The 23011-nt window shown below is 47.7% G+C and overlaps 1 protein-coding gene across 3 annotated transcripts in view; it reads left to right on the top strand.

The window, feature by feature from the left end:
- The window catches only part of LOC106732805 (B-cell CLL/lymphoma 7 protein family member A-like), a 160278-nt gene that overhangs the window by 113199 nt on the left and 24068 nt on the right, over positions 1–23011 (top strand). For all 3 annotated transcript variants that reach the window (XM_075897842.1, XM_075897843.1, XM_075897844.1), the window contains 2 exons: positions 15241–15337; positions 22385–22552. In XM_075897842.1, coding sequence (XP_075753957.1) covers positions 15241–15337; positions 22385–22552 — 265 coding nt within the window. The remainder of the gene's footprint in view (positions 1–15240; positions 15338–22384; positions 22553–23011) is intronic.

Below are 23011 nucleotides of genomic sequence, written 5' to 3'. Positions count from 1 at the left end.
AAAGGGGCACGGGCTGGCTACGATGCCCGTGCCAGGTGCAAGCCTGCCAGCACCCAGCTAGCAGACCCTGAACTTGGCACGGCTCGAGCCAGCCACCCGATGCCCCCCAGCCCTCCCCCTCTTCCCGGGACCAGACTGGCGGCTCCCGGGAGCTTGCCCGGGACCGCAAGAGGCAGGCACCCGCCTGGGCTAGTGCGGACATCGTGGACCTCATCCACGACCTCCGCACTAGGCACAGGAAAGTGGCCGTCTAGGGCAGGAGAGCTGCCAGCCTGGCCACCCAGGAGCAGGTGTGCATGAAAATCAAGGTGGTCCACTGAGACCCCCGACCCTGAGCCCTGAGCTTACAATGGCCGTCCTGGGTCAGACCAAAGGTCCATCTAGCCCAGTAGCCTGTCTGCCGACAGCGGCCAACCCTAGGGACCCTGGAGGGGATGGACCGAAGACAGTGACCGAGCCATTTGTCTCGTGCCATCCCTCTCCAGCCTTCCACAAACCTCGGGCAGGGACACCACTCCTACCCCCTGGCTAATACCACTCCATGGACCCAGCCTCCATGACTTGATCTCACTTCTCTTTAAACTCTGTTCTAGTTCTAGCCTTCACAGCCTCCTGCAGCAAGGAGTTCCACAGGTTGACTCTTTGCTTTGTGAAGAACAACTTTCTGTTACTAGTTTGAAGCCTGTTACCCATTCCTTTCCTTTGGTGTCCTCTAGTCCTTCTTTATGGGAACTAATGAAGAACTTTTCTTGATGCACCCTCTCCACCCCACTCATGCTTTTATAGACCTCTATCATATCCCCCCTCCATCTCCTCTTTTCTAAGCTGAAAAGTCTGTTTAGCCTCTCTTCATATGGGACTAGTTCCAAACCCCTCATCATTGTAGTTGCCCTCCCCTCTCCCACCCTCTCTCTTCCCCTCGCCCACCTCCTTTTCCCAGTCTCCCCCAGTTTTGTTCAATAAAGACAGATTCTATATTTGACCACACGTTTTCTTTATTTTGTACATCAGGAAGGGGGGCTAGGGAAGGGTAAGTGGAAGGAGGTGAGGGAGGAATGTGGTACGAGGCCCCGATGGGGAGGACTGGGCTGGCTCTGCGGGCTTCTGGGGGTGGACGCTCTCCTGCAGCCCCCCAATTGCCCCCTCTCCCCAGATGGCAGCCTGCGGCAAGTGCAGCCGGTCTGATGGCCGAGTGCTGTGATGTGCCCAGTGTGGGCACTCAGGGCAATCCAAGACAGGACTGCTTTGCAAGCGGGGCACCCCTGAGAACTGTCTGTCTGGGGTGGGGGTCGGGTCCCTTTAAGCACAGCCCTCGGCTAGCCTGAGACAGCAGCTCCACGCTCTAAGTCCTCCTCTGATGCCCTGCCGGCACTGCTTCCGGCCATCCTTAACCCCGGTTCAGGGTCCACTTAATGTGGACATGCTAGTTTGAATTAGCAAAACGCTAATTCGAACTAGTTTTTTAGTCTGGATGCGTTAGTTCGAATTAGCTTAGTTCGAATTAACTAATTCGAACTACATTAGTTTGAATTAGCGCTGTAGTGTAGACATACCCCCTGTTGTTATGCAGTTGATTGACAATCTGAATGCTACAGTTCTATTGGTTAGTCAAATGCTATGGATTCTTTGTTGGATTCCAGTCACAGCATCAAGTAAGAATCCATTTTTGAGCTGTGACATCAGTAAATTCCTCTGCTTGTTTTAAAACTCCTTAGATTTGCTCCAGATAACCTTATAGAAAATGTCTTTCCTCTGCTCTCTATATTCCTTCTGTTCATGCAGTCCTGGCCTCCCTTCTTTTAATCTCACTGCTGTTGAGGCAAGAGATTTCTCCTCTGCAACACTGGTAATCTAGACCCCCTTTCTTGAATTTCTGAACAACTCTCCATCAATGTTTCCTCTCATTTTTTCCTTTAATGTGTGGAAGCAATTTTGTTATGTGCATTGAGGCATGTGTGGATGTGCACCACCAGTAGAAATACATCCTCTGTTAATCAGCTGGGCTACGCCTAAATCTCTCCTGGGTGTCCGCCTAAGCACTCAGCTTACAGGGAACAGTGCTCTCCGTATCTTTTCTAAGCTCAGCTGAACACACATTTTTCTCTCTGCCCCAGACATATTACATTACATGCAAAAACATTAGTGATCATGTTTACAGTGCCACAGGTGGCCACGGTGCTTTGCAGGAAACAAGTATCAAATCAATTCTAAAGTTAAGAAATAAAATGAAATAACCTTTGCAGTTCCCGAGATTTTTTTTTTTTATTTTAAGGATCTGCCAGTAATTTTAACGCAGTTGCAGTACATATCCTCTGCATGTCATACTACACATTTAACAACAGGAACTCTAACATAGTCACTTCATACATTATTGAACAAGAAAAATATGAACAGAAATTTTGCTACCTCATTATTTACCCACTTTTCTAGATAATTAAGAAATATATTAAAGAGGACTCCACCATGAACTTGTTGCCATGATGCATATTGACCAGCTAATTCTACTCTTTGTTTTCGGTCTGCTAGTCACTTTTTAATCCATCACAATACTTTGCGTCTTCAGGACAACTTAAACTTCTTTAGCAGCCTCTTGTGCAGGACCTTGTCACAGAAATATGCCTAGTTTGGGGTTTCTAGGTTCCACTGTTTCTGAGCTACATGCATGTCAACATTTCATGGAAACATAAGGAATAAGCTAGGTTTCTCTCATTCATAACTAAAATATAGCACAAATTTTCCAAACATATTCATAACTGGACTAAAACTAAGCAGAGGAAGCTTAATGGAAACTGCTTCTTAGCTGTAGGATTTCATCTTAACTATAGAATTTGCTACTGGAAATAATAATGTATGCCTTTACCATTATGTTCCATTGAACTCTGTGAGCCAGCCTCTGTTGGAAGCAGAGGAGGATTTACAATGAAACATACCGTACCCTGGCACAGGGCCCCCCAAATGACACAGGGTCCCCGGGTGGGGATGGCGACTGGCTGCGGCTGCCCATGGCAGGGGGAGGGGCAGCAGCCGGGGGATGGAGGCACAGAAACTAAGGGTTCAGGCAGAGCTGCTGACAGAATAGCCAGACCCCTGGGTGAGGTGTGGGGGGCAGATCTGGGCCCTAGATGGGCGGGGTCTCGGGTGGAAGGGCAGAACTGGGGGCCCAGCACAGGAGCAGAGCCGCCATGGTGGGGCTGGAGAAGAAGGCTGACAGGAGATATGAAGATCTCCATGGCCGCAGAGGACAGCTTCAGCCATCCCAGTGGCCCTGCGTTGGCTGGCTCGGAGAAGTGGGCTGAGACCCACATGTGATCCACCTGAAGGTGAGGGGGGCACAGTTCCATCAGCCACCTGAGCGCCCTCCCCCCCGCCCCGGGCTCTCCATCCCCCGGCCGCGGGCAGCAGCCACTCCCCAGGTGGCAGCCAACAGCAGCGCAAAATTACAGGGGCTGGAGGACTCAGGAGGAGGGGGCAGAGCAGCCAGTTGCCTGAGAGAAATGGGGCTTTCCCACTTCAAAGTGTGGCTTTTTCCTGCCAGCTGTGCAGCTTGCGGACTCTCAATCCTCTGGCTGCCCCCGCCCTCCCCACCTGGGAGCCCCGTGCCAGGGCACAGTATGTTTCTTTGTAAATCCACCTCTGGTGCTGGGGGCAACTGGCTTACAAGCCGGTTCCCCCCAGCACTGTCTCCGCCGGGGGGCAGGAGAGGCACAGCAGGGGAATGGGTGTGAGCTAGGATTCAGCTGTCCCGGCTCACGCCCAGTTCCAGAAGTTGCACCTCTGCTTTTGAAATGTAGCAAGAGCCGCCAGCTTTCTGTACATCTTACAGTCCATTTATCCAATCCATACTTCCTTAACTTGCTGGCAAGAATATTGTGGGAGACCATATCAAAAGCTTTGCTAAAGTCAAGGTATATCACATCCACTGACTTTCCCATGTCCACAGAGCCAGTTACCCCATCATAGAAGCTAATCAGATTGGTCAGGCACGACTTGCCCTTGGTGAATCCATGCTGACTATTCCTAATCACTTTCCTCTCTTCCAAGTGCATCAAAATGGATTCCTTGAGGATCCCTTCCATGATTTTTCCGGGGACTGAGGTAAGGCTGACTGGTCTGTAGTTCCCTGGATTGTCCTTCCTTTTTTTAAAGATGGTCTACATTTGCCTTTTTCCAATCATCCGGGATTTCTCCCGATCTCCACGAGTTTTCAAAGATAATGGCCAAAGGCTCCGCAATGACATTTGCCAACTCCCTCAGTACCCTCGGATGCATTAAATCCGTGCCCATGGATTTGTGTATGTTTAGCTTTTCTAATTAGTTCCTAATCTGTTTTTTCTCCACCGAGGGCTGCCCACCTCCTTCCCATTCTGCATTGCCTAGTACATTAGTCTGGGAGCTGACCTTGTCTGTGAAGACAGAGGCACAGAAAGCATTGAGTACTTCAGCTTTTCCCACATCATCTGTCACTAGGTTACCTCCCTCATGCAGTAAAGGCCCCACACCCTCCCTGATCACCCTCTTATTGGTAACATGCCTGTAGAAACCTTTCTTGTTACCCTTCACATCCCTTGCCAGCTGCAATTCCAATTGTGCTTTTGCCTTCCTGATAACTCCCCTGCATTCTCGAGCAATGTATTTATACTCCTCCCTAGTCATCTGTCCACGTTTCCACTTCTTGTAAGCTTCCTTTTGGTGTTTAAGCTCACCAAGGATTTCCCCAGTAAGCCAATCTGGTCGCCTACCATATTTGCTTTTCTTACTGCACTTTGGGATGGTTTCTTCCTGTACCTTTAATAAAGCTTCTTTAAAATACTGCCAGCTCTCCTGGACTCCTTTCCCCTTCATGTTAGCATCCCAGGGAATCCTACCCATCAATTCTCTGAGGGAGTCAGTCTGCTTTTCTGAAGTCCTGGGTGTGTATTTTGCTGCTCTCCTTTCTTCCTTTGGTCAGGATCCTGAAATCTACCACCTCATGATCACTGCTTCCCAGGTTGTCACCCACCTCTACTTCCCCTACTAGTTCCTCCCTGTTTGTGAACAGCAGGTCAAGCTGCGCATGGCCCCTGGTCGGTTCCTTCAGTACTTTTACCAAGAAGTTATCCCCAACAGTCTCCAAAAACTTCCTGGATTCTCTGTGTACTGCTGTATTGGTCTCCCAACAGATGTCAGGGTGATTGAAGTCCCCCATGAGAACCAGGGCCTGCGATCTGGAAGCTTCTCTCAGTTGTCCAAAGAACGCTCGTCTACCTGATCTATAGCAGACACCAACCACCACATCACCCCTGTTGCTTCCACCTCTAAACTTAACCCATAGACTCTCAACAGTCTTTTCTCCCTCCAAGTATTGGAGCTCTGAGCAATCATACTGCTCTCTTACATACAATGCAACTCCTCCTCCTTTTCTCCCCCGCCTGTTCTTCCTAAACAGTTTATACCCTTCCATGACAGTGCTCCAGTCATGTGAGTCATCCCACCAAGTCTCTGTTATTTCAATCAACTGATAGCTCTAGGCATGGGCTTCTAAATCTTCCTGTTTGTTTCCCAGGCTTCTTGCATTCATGTACAAACACCTTAGATAACCAGTTGATTGCCCTACCGTCTCCATCCAAATCAGGGGTCCTCCTTTGTTGCTCATTCCTCCTTGTGTTTCTTCCCGGTATCCGACTTCCTCACTTAGCTCAGGGCTTTGGTCACCGTCCCCCAACGAACCTAGTTTAAAGCCCTTCTCACTAGGTTTGCAAGCCTGCCCGCGAAAATGCTCTTTCCTCTCTTGGTTAGGTGGATCCCATCTCTTCCTAACAATCCTTGTGCCTCGAACAGAGTCCCATGGTTGAAGAAACCAAAGCCCTCTCTCCGACACCACCTGCGCAACCACGCATTTACTTCCACGATTCGCTGATCCCTACCTGGACCTTTTCCTTCAACAGGGAGGATGGACGAGAACACCACTTGTGCTTCAAATTCCTTGATCCTTCTTCCCAATGCTACATAATTTGCAGTGACCTGCTCAAGGTCATTTTTGGCCGTATTGTTAGTTCCTACATGGAGAAGCAGGAAGGGGTAGCAATTCGAAGGTTTGATCTGTTTTGGAAGACTCTCGGTCACATCCTGAATTCGCGCTCCTGGTAAGCAGCACACTTCTCGAGATTGCAGGTCTGGATGGCAGATGGATGACTCCGTCCGTCTTAGGAGGGAATCCCCGACCACCACCACCCGTCGTCTTCTCTTGGGGGTGGTGGTCGTGGAACCCCCGTATCCCTAGGACTATGCAGCCCATGCCTTCCAGTAGATGGTGTCTCCTTCTGATCTCTTCCCTGAGAGGTCCCTGCCAAAGCATTCTCCACCGTAGTGCCTGTGCAGAGAGCCTGGAAGCGGTTACTTACCTCTACAGGAATGGGGGATACCTGAGTTGACCTTCTTCTTCTAGAGGTTACATGCTGCCAGTTCTCTTCCTTGTCCTGTACTGCCCTCACTGGCTCTTCAGCCTGCTGTGCCTGCAGGATTAAACACTGCCTTCTATCGAGGAAGTCTTCATCCTCTCTGATGGAACATAGGGTTGATACTTGGGCCTCAAGTCCTTTAATTTTTTCTTCCAAAATGGCAACCAGCTTGCACTTCGTGCAGATGAAATCTCTTCTTTCTTCTGGGAGGAAGACAAACATGGCACATGCTGTGCAGCTAACAACAGTAGACCTACCACTATCCATACCTGCCTTCCTTCGGAGAGATTCCTCAGATGTTTTTAAATGCCCCCTTGAATGGCAGAAGAGAAAAAATAATTCAAGGAAAAGACCTTGCTACATTTCAAAGGCAGAGGCGCAGCGGGGATGGCGAGCACCCCCCTCCCTCCTTATTGACTAATTGAGTAGTCAGTGGAAATTTTATCGATTACTCGATTAGCTGATTAATCTCCTCTAGTCCTTCTTTATGGGAACTAATGAAGAACTTTTCTGTATGCACCCTCTCCACCCAACTCCTGCTTTTAGAGACCTCTATCCTGTCCCCCCTCCGTCTCCTCTTTTCTAAGCTGAGAAGTCCCAGTCTCTTTAGCCTCTCTTCATATGGGACCTGTTCCCAACCCCTGATCATTGTAGTTGCCCTCCCCTCTCCCAGCCTCTCTCTTCCCCTCTCCCACCTCCTTTTCCCAGTCTCCCCCAGTTTTGTTCAATAAAGACAGATTCCATTTTTGAACACAATTGTCCTTTATTTTGTACATCAAGAAAAGGGGCTAGGGAAGGGTAAGTGGAAGGAGGTGAGGGAGGAATGGGGTACGAGCCCCCGATGGGGAGGACTGTGCTGGCTCTGCGGGCTTCTGGGGGTGGAACCTCTCCTGCAGCCCCCCGAATTGCCCCCTCTCCCCAGATGGCAGCCTGCGGCAAGTGCAGCCGGGCTGATGGCCGAGTGCTGTGATGTGCCCAGTGTGGGTACTCCGGGCAATCCAAGCCAGGACTGCTTTGCAAGCGGGGCACCCTTGAGAACTGTCTGTCCGGGGTGGGGGTCGGGTCCCTTTAAGCACAGCCCTCGGCTAGCCTGAGACAGCAGCTCCACGCTCTAAGTCCTCCTCTGATGCCCTGCCGGCACTGCTTCCGGCCATCCTTAACCCCGGTTCAAGGTCCACTCAATGTGGACATGCTAGTTCCAATTAGCAAAACGCTAATTCGAACTAGTTTCTAAGTCTAGCTGCGCTAATTCGAATTAGCTTAGTTCGAATTAGCGCTGTAGTGTAGACATACCCTCAGAGAGTAGTTATTAATGGTTCTCAATCCTGCTGGAAAGGTATAACAAGTGGGGTTCCGCAGGGGTCTGTTTTGGGACCAGCTCTGTTCAATATCTTCATCAACGATTTAGATATTGGCATAGAAATTACGCTTATTAAGTTTGCAGATGATACCAAGCTGGGAGGGGTTGCAACTGCTCTGGAGGATAGGGTCATAATTCAAAATGGTCTGGACCAATTGGAGAAATGGTCTGAGGTAAACAGGATGAAGTTTAATAAAGACAAATGCAAAGTGCTCCACTTAGGAAGGAACAATCAGTTTCACACATAGGCTGTGTCTACACTGGCCACATAACCTGTAATAGCTATGGAAATGAGAGAAGTCAGAATAGGGAAATGCGCGGGGGATTTAAATATCCCCCGCAGGATTTAAATAAACATGGCCGCCGCTTTTTTCCGGCTTGGGGAAAAGCCGGAAAAGAGCGTCCAGACTGGCGCGATCCTCCAGAATAAAGCCTTATTCCGGAGGATCTCTTATTCCTACTTGCAAGTACAAGTACATGACCTATGAAGGAAGGCTGAAAAAATTGGGTTTGTTTAGTTTAGAAAAGAGAAGACTGAGGGGGGACATGATAGCCGTTTTCAGGTATCTAAAAGGGTGTCATAAGGAGGAGGGAGAAAACTTGTTCATCTTGGCCTCTGAGGATAGAACAAGAAGCAATGGGCTTAAACTGCAGCAAGGGAGGTTTAGGTTGGACATTAGGAAAAAGTTCCTAACTGTCAGGGTGGTCAAACACTGGAATAAATTGCCCAGGGAGGTTGTGGAATCCCCATCTGTGGAGATATTTAAGAGTAAGTTAGATAAATGTCTCAGGGATGGTCTAGACAGTATTTGGTCCTGCCATGGGTGCAGGGGACTGGACTCGATGACCTCTTGAGGTCCTTTTCAGTCCTAGTATTCTAGGATTCTATGTGTGCAACTCCTGAGCCACAAGGCCCCCAAGGACCTTCAAGGGAGCCACCCCAAGTTCCCTCAGCCGAGAAAAAGAGAGCCCCAGCCTGGTCAGGGCCAGAGGTCCTGACACTACTTGAACTGTGCGGGGAGGAGAAAGCAGTCCAGGCCCTGCACACCCAGCGCAGGAACGCCAGCATCTACGGACACATGGCTCAGGGGCTGGCCGATAAAGGGCACCATCCCCAGGACACCGCAAGAGGTCCGGGCCAAAGTTAAAGAGCTTCGGCAGGGCTACGTGAAGGCCCAAGAGCAGAGCTCAGCATCAGGTACAGCCCTGGTGCACTGCGCCTTTTATAATGAACTGGACCGCATCCTGGGAGGCCAGGAACCTATGTCTGCACTGGTCCTTGTGCAGACAGGGTTGCACACACCGGTGCAGCAGGAGGTCCCCAGGGAAGATGTGGAGGAGGAGGAGCAGACGGAGGACACCCTGACCCTGCAGCCTGTCCCGGAGACTCAGGAAGCCTTGCAGGCATCCTCCAACGCTGGCGAAGAAACATCAGGTGAGTGCAGTCAGGGTCACAGACGCGGAACGGGGGAGGTGGGAGCAGAGAGGATGCAGAGCAATGTGCACCTCTTGGTCCTCCTGGACAGCTTGCATCTCTCTGTGCATGTGCAAGCAGGCGGGTGGGTGGGGGCCATGAGAGACCCAAGGTGCTGCAGGCCCCTGTCCCACTGTGGCTGCACACTTACCTGGCCTGGACGGCCATGGTGGAGGGTGGGGAGGATGTAGGGGGTGGAGGCGGACAGTGCCCTAGCCACAACAGGGCCCCTGTGCAGCCGAGGCGGCTGACAGAGCCAGACGTGGCCTAACAGTAACAACATTCCCATCCCTTGTTGTGAGGACTTGTGTGTGAATTCCTAACTCTGATTGGTTCTCCCTCTTCTCCTCCACAGCCAGACCTGCTGCTGCTGACTGCCGGGCGACACCTGTGCCACCACCCACCCAGTCCCACAGCACCCGCAGGCATTGGAGGGCCTATAATGACCTCTTGCGGAGGCGATGGAGAACGTTGAGGGTACCATGGCCAAAATGCAGGACACCATGACCGAAAGAACCAGGGAGGAGGCGGCTCGCTGGCATAATCACCTGTTCGATGACTTCCTACCACAGTGGAGCACAATGTGTGCCACCATCTGGGAGGCCCTAGCTGTGCTGGGTCCTCTCCCCCTGGGGAATCCTGCCCATCCAGCTCCAGCCCCCTCTGACCCCACTTCCTCTCCCTCAGCCCCTGCCCCCCACTAGAGCAGAGCCATCTGCAGCCCCGACTCGAGCCCGAGGACGGCAGGGTCCACGCACAAGAGGTGGCGGTATCGCGTGGGCCGCAAGACTTTGCCATTACCCTTAAGTTGTCTGCCCGCCCTCCCTCCCTCCAGCTTGACATCCCCCCTCCTACCCCAGTTATAAACACAGGTTAATAGTTCAAAAAAGGTTTATTTTTTAACACTTGTTGAACAATTCTGTTTTATAACAGTTCTAAATTCTAACATTACTTGTTAATAAACATTATATTTTTCATATTTAACATGATGTGTGTGTCTTAACTGTTTGGAGGCTGATGCAGGGATGGATTGTGGGAAAGTTTTGGGACGGGGGGCCCAGGCCCACAGGCCCCATTGGGGAGTCATTGGGCTCCAGCTGAGAAGCGCTCACGCAGAGCCTCCCGAATGCAGACCCCCACCTGATGGGCTTGGCGAACGGCAGCTGTCCGAGGCTGCACAAACCGCCTCCCCTCCACTTCAGCCATTGGCCCCCAGCCTGGGAGGAAGGCCTCCCCTTTGTTCTCCACCAGGTTGTGGAGGATGCAACATGCTGCCACCACCTCTGGGATATTGTGTTCCCCCATGTCAAGGCAAGTGAGCAGGCACCTAAACCTCCCCTTCAGCTGGCCAAACGCACATTCCACTTGTAAATGTGCGCGCGTCAGGTGCATGTTAGAGACTTCCCTGCTTAGGTTCAGATGCCCTGTGTATGGCTTCATGAGCCAGGGCATGAGGGGGTACGCCGCATCGGCCACAATGCAGACCGGCATCTCCATGTCCCCAACAGCAAAGGTTCGCTGGGGGAAGAAGGTTCCAGCCTGCAGCCTTTCGTAAAGGTGCAAATTCCAGAAGATCCAAGCATCGTGTGCCCAGCCCGACCACCCCACACAAATGTCCGTAAATAGTCCACGGTGGTCAACCAGGGCTTGCAGCACAATGGAGAAGTACCCTTTTTTGGTTAATATAATGGGTTGCTCGATGAGGCAGTGCACGGATGGGAATGTGAGTTCCATCGAGCGCTCCTCCACAGTTTGGGAATCCCAGCCCAGCAAAACCGGCCATGACGGTGTCTAGGTCTCCGAGGCAGACAACTCAGAGTTCAGCACCTCTGAGTTGATGGCCCTCACCACCTACAGAAATAGACACATACAAACACACAATATGAAGTTAGAGGGGTTGCCTAAGTCCTTGGGAGGTACCCCCCTTCCCTCCCCCCCCAGACCCCAAGAGTGCCCCCCCCCCCGGTGATTGCTCCCAGCAGTACAGTGAAGTGAGGCCAGGGACCCTCCATTGCCCCCCCCCCCCACCGCCCTCTCCTGGTACAGTCCCCCTACCCCTCATGGACTCCTCCCCCCCCCCCCCCCCGAGGGACTTACCTCCACCAACACGGCACCAACAGTAGATCTCCCCACACCAAACTGGTGTCCCACTGACCGGTAGCTGTCAGGGGTGGCCAGCTTCCAGAGGACAGCTTCCAGAGGACAATAGCTACCCTCTTCTCCAGCGGGATGGCAGGGCACAGGTGGGTGTCCTGTTGTTGCAGGGTGGGGGCAAGCCAGGTACAGAGCTCCAGGAAGGTGGACTTCCACATCCTGAAGTTTTGGAGCCAAGCCTGGTCATCCCACTGCTCCATTACAAGCTGGTCCCACCAGTCCGTACTTGTCTCCAGCCTCCAAAATCGCCTCTCCTGGAAAAAGTTCAGAGGCAGGAACAGTGCTGCTGCATCCTGAAGTAGGGGCTCCAGCCTGGGTGCAGGATCCGGACTGGGCATTAACAGCATGATAGTCTCATGCAGTTGCAGCAGCATTTGAAGCACCGTGGAGTGAGGCCAGCACCCGCCCAGGGGCAGCTCTGGCTCCATGGCAAACAAAGGGATCAGAAAAACCTTCAAAAAAAAAAAAAAAAAAACACCCCTAAACTGCCGTGCTGTCCCAGGAAGCAGGATACTCACAGCAAGCACTGGAAAAACCTTTTCTGTCCCTCTAGGAGGTAAGCAAGGCAGCTGCAGCAGCAGAGCAACAGCTGGTCGGGGGGTCCCTTTTAGCACGTCTCTGCAAAGGGCAGGCAGCAGAACCAGGAAGTACATGCTGCCCCTGTGACCTGGAAGAAGCAGTTCTGGATGCCTTCTTCTGTCGACAGAGCGTCTGGCAGTCTGGACGCTCTTTGTCAACAAAGCAAATGGCTTTGTCTATCTGCTTGATGCAGTCTAGCTAGACGCTTTTTGTCGACAGAATCTGTCGACAAAACTTCTGTCAACAAAACCCTGTAGTCTAGACGTACCCGATCAGACAAGTCTGGTGCTTGTGTGTTACCTGTTGCTGGTGTGTTGCTTGGAGGGAGGAGAGTGACTGTGTGATCAGGGTACTACCCTAGCCAGGACACCCTGGGAGCAGCAGGGTGTAGTAAGGGTGGCACCTACAGACAGTATGGAAGTGTGTAGCAGTCTAGAAAGCTTCAGGTCTCTGACCTCTTACCAGGGAAATCTGTTTGTTTTCCTGAAAGGGGGTTATGTGGAGACCTGCCTGTTCAGGGAGTAGGGAAAACTCAGGAGGAGTTGGTGGTGACTCAGCAGGGCGATGCTGCTGTAGGGCCAGGGAAAGGTGAGTTTTTGCTTACAGGTCATAAGGAAGAGGATCCTTATGGTGATGTTGCAGAGGGATTGGAGGTTGTTTCAGATGGAGTGGAGACAGCCAGGGGGATGAAACAGCCCCCTGGTGACCAAGTGACTGTGTTTGACCAGCTTGCTGGGAAGTGTGGGTTACTGAAACAGGGATGTTTCCAGTCTGATTCTGTGAAGGGACCAAAGATCCCTAAGTCTATTAAACCCGTACACCCAGGCCCTGTCTCTGAGAGTCAGTGGCCCACCTGGAAAACTAGATGGAAAACTAGACTGAAAGCAGCAGGGTGCCAGATTAGTGTCTGGACTGCTTACTACCTGATTAGCTGGGGGGGAGAAGGAAAATTCCATGGCCATTGTGAGCAAGGGAGACACACCCAGCCAGCCCTTTATCTTTGTTAAAATGGAGACTTCAGGATTTAAACTCACAGGGCAATGAGGGAGGGGCAAGACCTGTGTTGCCAAGGAAAGCTGCAGTTTTTTAAATCTAGAAGCCCAAAATTGTCAGGGTACACTTGCTATGAGTTTGATCCCATTGCTGGTGTCAACTTTTGTAACCATTGTACTGCTGTTACTAAGAATTGTAACAATGTCCAATGTGCATGATCTTGTGCCCAAACCCTGGAAACTTTTAAGAAATGTACCCAAGGACACACTATGTTCAAAAGCCTTGTGATACTGATGTTTCACTGTTAATACTTGTAATTAGTGTTGGAGCATGTGAGGGGGCACAAGGGGGTCACTCACCACCATAGCAGGGGTCCATCATCTGTCCCCGGAATCAGTCCATTCCATCTGGCCAGGCCTCCGTTCACGGGTGTTTCCCCTCTGGACCCCTTCCGGTCACATATGTCTCTTTGCCACACTGCCCTCCGGCAGTGCCCAAGTCACTCGCTCTGAGCCCCCCTTCTGGGAAACGAGGAGTAACGGTAGTTCGGAATAGGCACCCTAGTCCGAACTACCTAGTTCGAGCCCCGTGTAGCCGCGCTACACGGGGTTCGAAGCAGCGGGGATTTAAAAATGGCGGCTCCCCGCTTATGCTAATGAAGCCCGGGAAATTCAAATCCCGGGCTTCATTAGCAAGTGCGGTATGCATACATTACCCTCCTAGTTCGAACTAGGAGGGTAGTGTAGACATACCCTGGGTGTGGATTGCCTACTGTGAAGAATGCTTATTCAGTGAATGGCTGTGCTAAGTAGCACTGACTCATGAACAATGACCTGAGGCCTGCATCTGGGAGCAAAGCAGCTTGCAGGGAACTGCTTGCATGTGACCAGCTCCAGTTGGAAGACAAGAACATCAAAGGGCCCTCTGAGGCTGACACTAATGACTGTTAAGCTAGCAGTTTGTACTATCTTTGCTAACTACCTGCATCAAGCACTCCGTGATTGATGTACAACGTGTTCTCTTTAACTATCTTACTCTCAACTTTTTCTTTCTTTTATTAATATACCTTTAGAGTTTAGATTCTAAAGGATTAGCCCAGTGTGCTCTTGTGGGTAAGATCTAAAGTCAAAATTGGCCTGGAACTGTGGCTGAGTCCTTTGGACCAGGAGGATCTGTTTGGAGTTGGTGAGTGTGGGTTTTACAACCTCTCACCTGTGTGTGAGGCCTAAGTCTGATTGTGGAACAGGGAAGCTGGGGTGTCTAAGGGGTTTTGCTGGTGAGGCTTCCTGCTGGCCAGGTTGGGTGCTGAAGTGCTCTGTGTAACTGGTGGGGTGCCTTGGGAAAGGACCCCAGTTGAGGGCAGTAAGTAGCCCTGGTTTTAAGCAATTCGCCCTGAGCTGACGCCCTCAGCAGTGCCAAGACCTGGCCTGGTGTATGACAGTGGTGTATTCAGTACGAGGCACAGAACCTGGTCAATTGAGCTTTAGATCAGGACCCCACACTATTCTAAATTTGATTTTGAGACTGAGAGTTTGATAGCTTAAAGAGGCATTTCCGGACTCAATTACTTATGACACTCTCAGTATATCTGTCATGGTACTCCACAGATGTGGAAGGGTCTTGTTTAATTTTCATGTATTCAATAGTCTAGTCAAGTGTGCATATTCATATTTACTATGTTTTATCTCAGACCTCCAGGAAGAAATCACAGCCAGTGTGGCAAGAAGCTGTCCAGCACTGTCTGCGATTTGGGGGGCATGTCATGACCATGAGGGTTAGCCAACAACCTGGGGACTAAGGGGTTAACTATGTCCCTTACCTAACCAGGTAACAGTCACCCAATAGAAATGTAGGTAGGAATTTCAAACTGGGATAAAGGAGGGAAAAACCCAAAAAGTCCTTTGTCCCAGTTTGAAATTCCTACCTACATTTCTATTGGCTGTCTGTTACCTGGTTAGGTAAGGGACATAGTTAACCTCTTAGTCCCCAGGTTGCTTGCTAACCCTCATGGTCATGACAGGGTCACAAAGAATAAAGTGTATAAGTATTTTTCAGAGATTTTTTTATGACAACTGCCTTATTAGTGTTCTTGTTAATTCTTGAGTTGTCCTAATTTCTCACATGAAAGTTACAAGCATAATATGCTTTATAGGACTAATGCACTGAGCTGAAAGAGAGGGGGTTATTCTAACATATGCATGATGGTTTTCTGGCTAACAGTTGGGTGACTTTTTGTTTTTCAGAAAAACAAAAATAAGAAAAAAGGCAAAGATGAAAAATGTGACTCTGAAGTGACCACTCCAGAAAACAGCTCTTCTCCAGGGATGATGGACATGCATGGTGAGTGGAACAGGGCTAACCCGAGCTACTCCATGAACTGTTATAAAGGAAGTTACCAATGGACAAGATTCCTATTGGAATCAACAGGAGTTGCTGATGTGTACATGAGGACAGAATTTGGCCAAGTGAGAATAATAAAAAAAGAAATGCATGGCACCAGATCAATGTATGGTATATGTCCATTAACATGGGTCATGTTAAATGCAGTTTTCACTCAGGCTGTGTGTAAAAGAAAATCCCTATGTCTGCTGTGAGAGGAGTGAAGATGCCAAAATAAAACATGGAAAGGACAAAATAAACATAAGCCCAGTATCCAAGGTGCTGTTTCACTTATCTAAGTAGTAGCCTTGTTCAACTTATAGATGCTGCTTGCTTTGGTAGTGGAAAGGTAGTGACTTCTTCTCTATGTATTTGCTAACTTAAACTAGCTGCAAATGTCGTCACAACGTGTCTGGCCTTGAAGTGCACAGGTAAACTACCTAATGAAATACCCTGTTCTGCATTTAAACTATAAGATTTGTCTTGAAACCATTTTTTCAAATTTAGCAAAGCAGAAACTGTTTATTGACGTATGTTTTAATAGTGATAGAAATGTAGCCGTGTTAGTCTGGTGTAGCTGAAACAAAATACAGGACTATGTAGCACTTTAAAGACTAACAAGATGGTTTATTAGATGATGAGCTTTCATGGGCCAGACCCACTTCCTCAGATCAAATAGTGGAAGAAAATAGTCACAGCCATATATACCAAAGGATACAATTTAAAAAATGAACACATATGAAAAGGACAAATCACATTTCAGAACAGAAGGGGGATGCGGGGGGGGGGGGGGGAAGGAAGGTGAATGCCAGTGAGTTAATGATATTAGAGGTGGGGAAGGATAGATGTCTGTGAGTTAATAGTATTAGAGGTGATAATTGGGGAAGCTATCTTTGTAATGGGTAAGATAGCTGGAGTCTTTGTTAAGTCCCCCGCAGAGAGTGTCGAATTTTAGCATGAATGCCAGTTCAGAGGATTCCCTTTCAAGTTCAGATTTGAATGTCTTCTGAAGTAGGATGCAGGTTAGCAGGTCATTCAGACAGTGTCCTTTCTGGTTGAAATGACAAGCAACTGTTTTTTCTTTGTGATCCTGTCTAATGTCTGTTTTGTGGGCATTGATTCTTTGGCGAAGTGTCTGAGACGTTTGTCCAATGTACATAGCAGACGGACACTTTCGGCACATGATAGCATAGATTATATTTCTGGAGGCGCAGGAATATGTGTTCTTGATCTTATAACTCACTTGGTTAGGTCCAATAATGGTGTCAGCAGAGTGAATATGTGGACAAAGCTGGCAGTGGGGTTTGTTGCAAGGGAAAGTACCAGGGTTGGTATTAGTGTGGTATGTCCTGTGGTTGTTGGTAAGAATCATCTTGAGGTTAGGTGGTTGTCTATAGGAGACTATGGGTCTGTCTCCCAGAGCTTCTTGGAGTTTAGTGTCCTGTTCCAGTATAGGCTGTAATCTATTGATAATGTGTTGGACAGGTTTAAGTTGGGAGCTGTAGGTGATGACAAGTGGTGTTCTATTGTTGGTTTTCTTGGGTCTGTCTTGTAGTAGATGGTTTCTAGGTATTCGTCTGGCTCTTCCAATTTGCTTTTTTATTTCTCCGGGTGGGTAGATGAGGTTTATAAATGCTTGGTAGAGATCCTGAAGTTTCTGGTCTCTGTCAGTGGGATTAGAGCAGATGCGGTTGTATCGAAGGGCTTGGCTATAGATGATGGATCGTATGGTGTGTGCTGGATGGGAGCTGGAAGCATGTAGGTAACTGTATGAGTCAGTGGGTTTTCTGTAGAGGGTGGTGTCTAATTTTCCATTGTTCATTTGTACTTTGGTGTCAAGGAAATGGATCTCTCGTGTGGAATGGTCCAGGTTGAGGTTAATGGTGGGGTGTAGGTTGTTGAAATCTCTGTGGAATGTCTCCAGTGTTTCTTGGCCATGCGTCCAGATCATAAAGATGTCATCGATGTAGCGTAAGTAGAGAAGGGGTAAAAGGGGACGGGAGTTGAGGAAACGTTGTTCTAGGTCAGCCATAAAGATATTAGAATATTGTGGGGCCATGCGTGTACCCATGGCTGTGCCGCTGATCTGGAGGTATAAGTTGTTCTCAAACTGGAAATAATTGTGGGTGAGAACGAAGTTACATAGGTCTGCTACCAGGTTGGCAGTGGTGTCCTCTGGGATAGTGTTTCTAATAGCTTGTAATCCGTCTTCATGTGGGATGTTGGTGTATAGTGCTTCTACATCCATGGTGGCAAGGATGGTGTTATTGGGGAGGTTATCGATGTTTTGTAGTTTCCTTAGGAAGTCAGTAGTGTCTCGGAGATAGCTGGGGGTGTTGGTTGCGTAGGGTTTGAGGAGAGAGTCTACATAGCTGGATAGGCCAGTAGTGAGTGTGCCAATACCAGAGATGATGGGGCGTCCGGGGTGTCCAGGTTTATGGATCTTGGGAAGCAGATAGAAAAATCCTGGTCGGGGGTCAGAAGGTGTTTCTGTGTGGATTTGTTCCCGAGTAGCTGTAGGGAGGCTTTTAAGGAGACAGAGTAATTTCTTTTGGTATTCCGAAGTAGGATCAGAGGAGAGAGGTTTGTAAAATGTGGTGTTGGAGAGTTGTCTGGTTGCCTCTTGGTTATAGTCGGCCTTATTCATAATGACCACAGCACCACCTTTGTCAGCTGGTTTGATTATAATGTCCAGGTTGTTTTTGAGACTCTGGACGGCATGGTGTTCAGCGTGGCTGAGATTGTGTGTCGCTTGTTGTTGTTTGCGAATAATGTCAGTCTGTGCGTTGTTGCGGAAGCTTTGTATATAGAAATCCAGATTGTAATTCCGACCGTCAAGGGAAGTCCATATAGAGTTATTCTTCCTTTTGTGTTGATAGGGGGGATCTGGTAGGTCAGATTGGTGTTCATTGGTGGTTTGGAAATATTCTCGGAGGCGGAGGTGGCGAAAAAAAGCTTCAAGGTCACCACAAAATTGTATCCAGTTTGTGGGGGACGTGGGGCAGAAAGAGAGACCCCTGGATAAGACAGACTCTTCTGCTGGATTGAGTTTGTAGCTGGAGTGGTTAACAATATTATCCGGTGGGTTGAGGTTGTTGCTGTTGTAGCTTGTGGTGTGGAGCAGTTTGGAAAATTTATTGTCTTTTCTTTGTTGTAGGGAATAGAAGTGTGTATAGTAGATTTCTTGTCTGGTGGAACAAAAGTCTTGCAAGGTGTCAGTCGGTGTGGATGTTTGTCCTGAGATGAGACTCTCTAAGTTAGAAATGTCATTCTTGATATTTTTCTGTTTCTTGTATAAAATGCTTAGCAGGTGATTCCTTAATTTTTTGGATAGTGTGAGGCAGAGTCTTTCACTGTAGTCAGTGCAGTATGTTGATCTTAACGGATTGTTCACTTTCAGTCCTTTGGGTATGATGTCCATCTTCTTGCACTTGGATAGAAAGATGATGTCTGTCTGTATCTGTGCAAGTTTCTTCATATGGGAAGGGTAGATGTCTGTGAGTTAATAGTATTACAGGTGATAATTGGGGAAGCTATCTATGTCCGTCTGCTATGTACATTGGACAAACGTCTCAGACACTTCGCCAAAGAATCAATGCCCACAAAACAGACATTAGACAGGATCACAAAGAAAAAACAGTTGCTTGTCATTTCAACCAGAAAGGACACAGTCTCAATGACCTGCTAACCTGCATCCTACTTCAGAAGACATTCAAATCTGCACTTGAAAGGGAATCCTCTGAACTGGCATTCATGCTAAAATTCGACACTCTCTGCAGGGGACTTAACAAAGACTCCAGCTATCTTACCCATTACAAAGATAGCTTCCCTAATTATCACCTCTAATACTATTAACTCACAGACATCTATCCTTCCCCACCTCTAATATCATTAACTCACTGGCATTCACCTTCCTTCCCCCCCCCCCCCCCCCCCGCATCCCCCTCCTGTTCTGAAATGTGATTTGTCCTTTTCATATGTGTTCATTGTTTTAATTGTATCCTTTGGTATATATGGCTGTGACTATTTTCTTCCACTATTTGATCTGAGGAAGTGGGTCTGGCCCACGAAAGCTCATCATCTAATAAACCATCTTGTTAGTCTTTAAAGTGCTACATAGTCCTGTATTTTGTTTTAATAGTGTTAATGAAATAAGTTTTAATAATGTTAGTAATTTTAAATAACCTGTGTAGGGAAGAAACATGCTCATTTATATTAACACCTATTTGCCCTCCCCCCCCCAAACTGCAAAGCAGCTGAAAGAATCTTGCTTTAAAAAAATTGTGGGGAGAAACTACACACACAACTTCATACCCAATGTAAATATATCTGGAAGCTCTCCTGCAACTTCAGCTATGTTGTCTGTACTAGGGATGTTAACCAGCGATTAATTTACTAGTCGAGTAGTCAATGGAATTTCCATCGACTACTTGACTAGTCGATAGGCAGTTCTGGGTTCTGCCTTTGAAATGTACAAGAGTCCCCAGCAGGGGCTCTTGTGCATTTTAAAGTTGGAACGCCATGTGGAGCCCAGGGCCAGCGGGAAGTCCCACTGACTCCGGGCTCAACAGTAACACATAAAATAGAATTTCTAGTTTTGAGCTGTGATGAAAAATAACACAAGAGAGTTTCTTGGCAAGTAATTGAATCTTCAGCAAGATTATAAATTCATGAGAACTTTTGCAAAGAATCCTCCTGGAAAATGAAAGTTCCTTTGTGCCATAATTGATATGATTAAATAAGCACATTGGGCTAATGTTATGATGAATGGGGAAACCTTATTTGCAGATTTGTGCCAGGCTTACACTTATTTAACCCTATTGACTTTAATGGAGTTACTTCTGATTTACACGTCAAATTTGCAAGTCAAACCTTGAGGCAAAATTATTATTTCAGTACCAAGAAAAAACATTCATCTCCTGTAGTATTTGCCGCTGGGGAGACTTCTTGATAAAATTAAATGAATCAGAAAATGAAATTTTCAGATCCCAGAACAAATGCTGATAGATTAAGAAAAATAAAATGAATTGTTGAGTGTTATCCTAGTTCCTATCAAAACAGCCTGGCTGTGTCTACATTGGCAAGATTTTGCCGCCTGTCTACGCTGGCCGTGAGTTCTTGCGCAATAACACTGATGTTCTAATGTAAGAAATCAGTGCTTCTTGCGCAAGAACTATGACGCTCCCGCTCAGGAATAAGCCCTCTTGTGCAAGAAAGCCCGATGGCTAGAATGGCCATCGGCGCTTTCTTGCGCAAGAGCGCGTCTACACTGGCATGGATGCTTTTGCGCAAAATCACATCTCTTCCGCAAAAGCACATGCCAGTGTAGACGCTCTCTTGCGCAAATACTTTAATGCAAAAACTCTTGCGTTAAAAGTATTTGCGCAAAATCTTGCCAATGTAGACACAGCCCCTGGCTGTGTCTACACTGGGCCACTTATTCCGGAAAATCAGCCACTTTTCTGGAATAAGCTGCGAGCTGTCTACACTGGCCCTTGAATTTCCGGAAAAGCAACGACGCTCTACTGTACAAAATCAGCCGCTATTCCGGAAAAACTATTCTGCTCCCGCTCGGGCATAAGTCCTTATTCCGGAACACTGTTCCGGAAAGGGCCAGTGTAGACAGCCCAGTAGTCTTTTCCGGAAAAGCGCGTCTACATTGGCCACAGACGCTTTTCCGGAAAAGGGGCTTTTCCGGAAAAGCAGCCTGCCAATGTAGACGCTCCTTTTCCGGAAAAACTGAAAACGGAATAGTATTCCGTTTTAAGCAGTTCCGGAAATTCATGCCAGTGTAGACACAGCCCCTATGTATAGCTCAGCCATATTGAAATTTCTTAACTTCTGGATTTCTAGGCAACAACAATGCCCAAAGCTACTTCCCCATCTGAGTTGGAGTCAAAGATGCAAAATTTTAGTTTCAGCAGCTTGCATCTTTGTCACAGACTTCTTGTGTGACTTTTTCTTGGACAAATCATTTATTCTTTGTCCATTCCCCATTTGTGAAATGGGACTAATGCTACTTTTTTCTTGCCTTTTGTTCATCTGGTCTGTTTAGACTGTAAATTCTTTCAGACAGGGATTCTCCCAGATTTTGTGTGGTAACTATCTCAGTTAGGACGTGATCTCAGTTTGGGACTTTAGGCTCCACATCAATAAAAATAAGTGTTCTCAATGGGAATACACTAGAAGGCCCCTGGAAAAATTTAGCTGTTACAGAGGATACTGTGTGCTTGATTAGCAGGTTGTTTTATGGGGATTATGTTACATCTGTGCTCCAAGATCTGTACTGGCTGGCTGTCAGTTTCTGGTTCCAGTCCAGTGGTTTGGGAATGCTTCTTCCCCTGCACAGATGATGTTAGATGAGGCGCTTAGGTAGCCCCAGGTTTTCCCAGAAATTGGGTGCAGGCAGGGTATTCCCCCTAAGGGGCTCTTGATATTAGGATTTGCTTCTTTCTTTGACTTGACATGACCCAGGTTTGTAGACCTTCAAGAAGCTCTGGAAGGCCCACCTGTTCTTTTGAGTAGGGGGAGAGGCATGAAGGAGCATGTAAGTCTGCAGATTAAGTATTAATAGTTGGGTACTGATGCTCTTGATGGATGAACTGATACAAATTAGACTGCTCTTTAGTCAGTCTCTTTTGTTCATAATATAGAATTCTGGTTTCTGAAAAAAGATGTATATAATATAAATCCAAGGATTTTGTACTGCTGTTGGTTAGAGCCCTTGGTCACCATATTTGGAGAAAATACACACTAGAGTTAAGCTGCAATGTGTACAGCAGACTGTCAGTTGAGTGAAGGGGACTTAAGTGTAAGGAATATGTGAATCTGAACATTCCCTTCCTCTCCCAAAGTTCCCTCTGAAGTCACTGGGATTCTTGCGTAAGCAAAGCTTGCAGGATCATGTCCAATATTAACTATGCAATGATGTATAAAAATATATAACTTCAAGAAGAGCCAAAATCTCCTCTTTCATTCATTTTTCATCAAGGTAGAATTTTTTTCCAGATGACAATAGCAACCAGAGTTCAATAGCTGATGCATCTCCAATAAAACAGGAGAATAGTAGTAACTCAAGTCCAGCACCTGAGCAGAACTCAGCAACACAAGCAGATGGCACTGAAGTAAAGTCTGATGAAACTCAAGCAGATGCAAAGGAGCAACCTGGTTCAGAAGGTAATACATATAGATGTATCTCGTGCCTGCAGCTTTTCTAATAGGAAGCATTAGTTTAAATGAATGCTTACATTCAACATTCTTGGTAAGAAAGAAGCTAAAATAATAAAACTGGAACAGAGTGACTGGCATTGATACAAAACACAACCATCCATTCTTTCAACACAACAAAACAACAACTACAGCTCTCAAAACAACTCACAAATAAAACACGATGAGTTGTAACAGACCACGTGTTATTAACTCTTTAACTTCTCCATAATCATGTGGCTTAAGTCTTCTAAACTTCATTGTAGTAATGTTGTGTAAATCAGAGTAAAAGTCCTTGGTATGTAAGTATTTCATTTATGTACTTAAAAGTCCTATTGACTTCACAGGGAGCAAGAGCAGGTTTGAACTAAATTACAAAATTAATTACTTCCATGAGAATTCTACTGACTTCAGTAGTAGCTGTCCCAG

Source organism: Pelodiscus sinensis, chromosome 15 (genome assembly GCF_049634645.1).
Source record: "Pelodiscus sinensis isolate JC-2024 chromosome 15, ASM4963464v1, whole genome shotgun sequence".
Classification (NCBI taxonomy): domain Eukaryota; kingdom Metazoa; phylum Chordata; order Testudines; family Trionychidae; genus Pelodiscus; species Pelodiscus sinensis.
The sequence above is the reverse complement of the archived record's forward strand: the minus strand, read 5'-3'. Positions and strand labels throughout refer to the sequence as shown.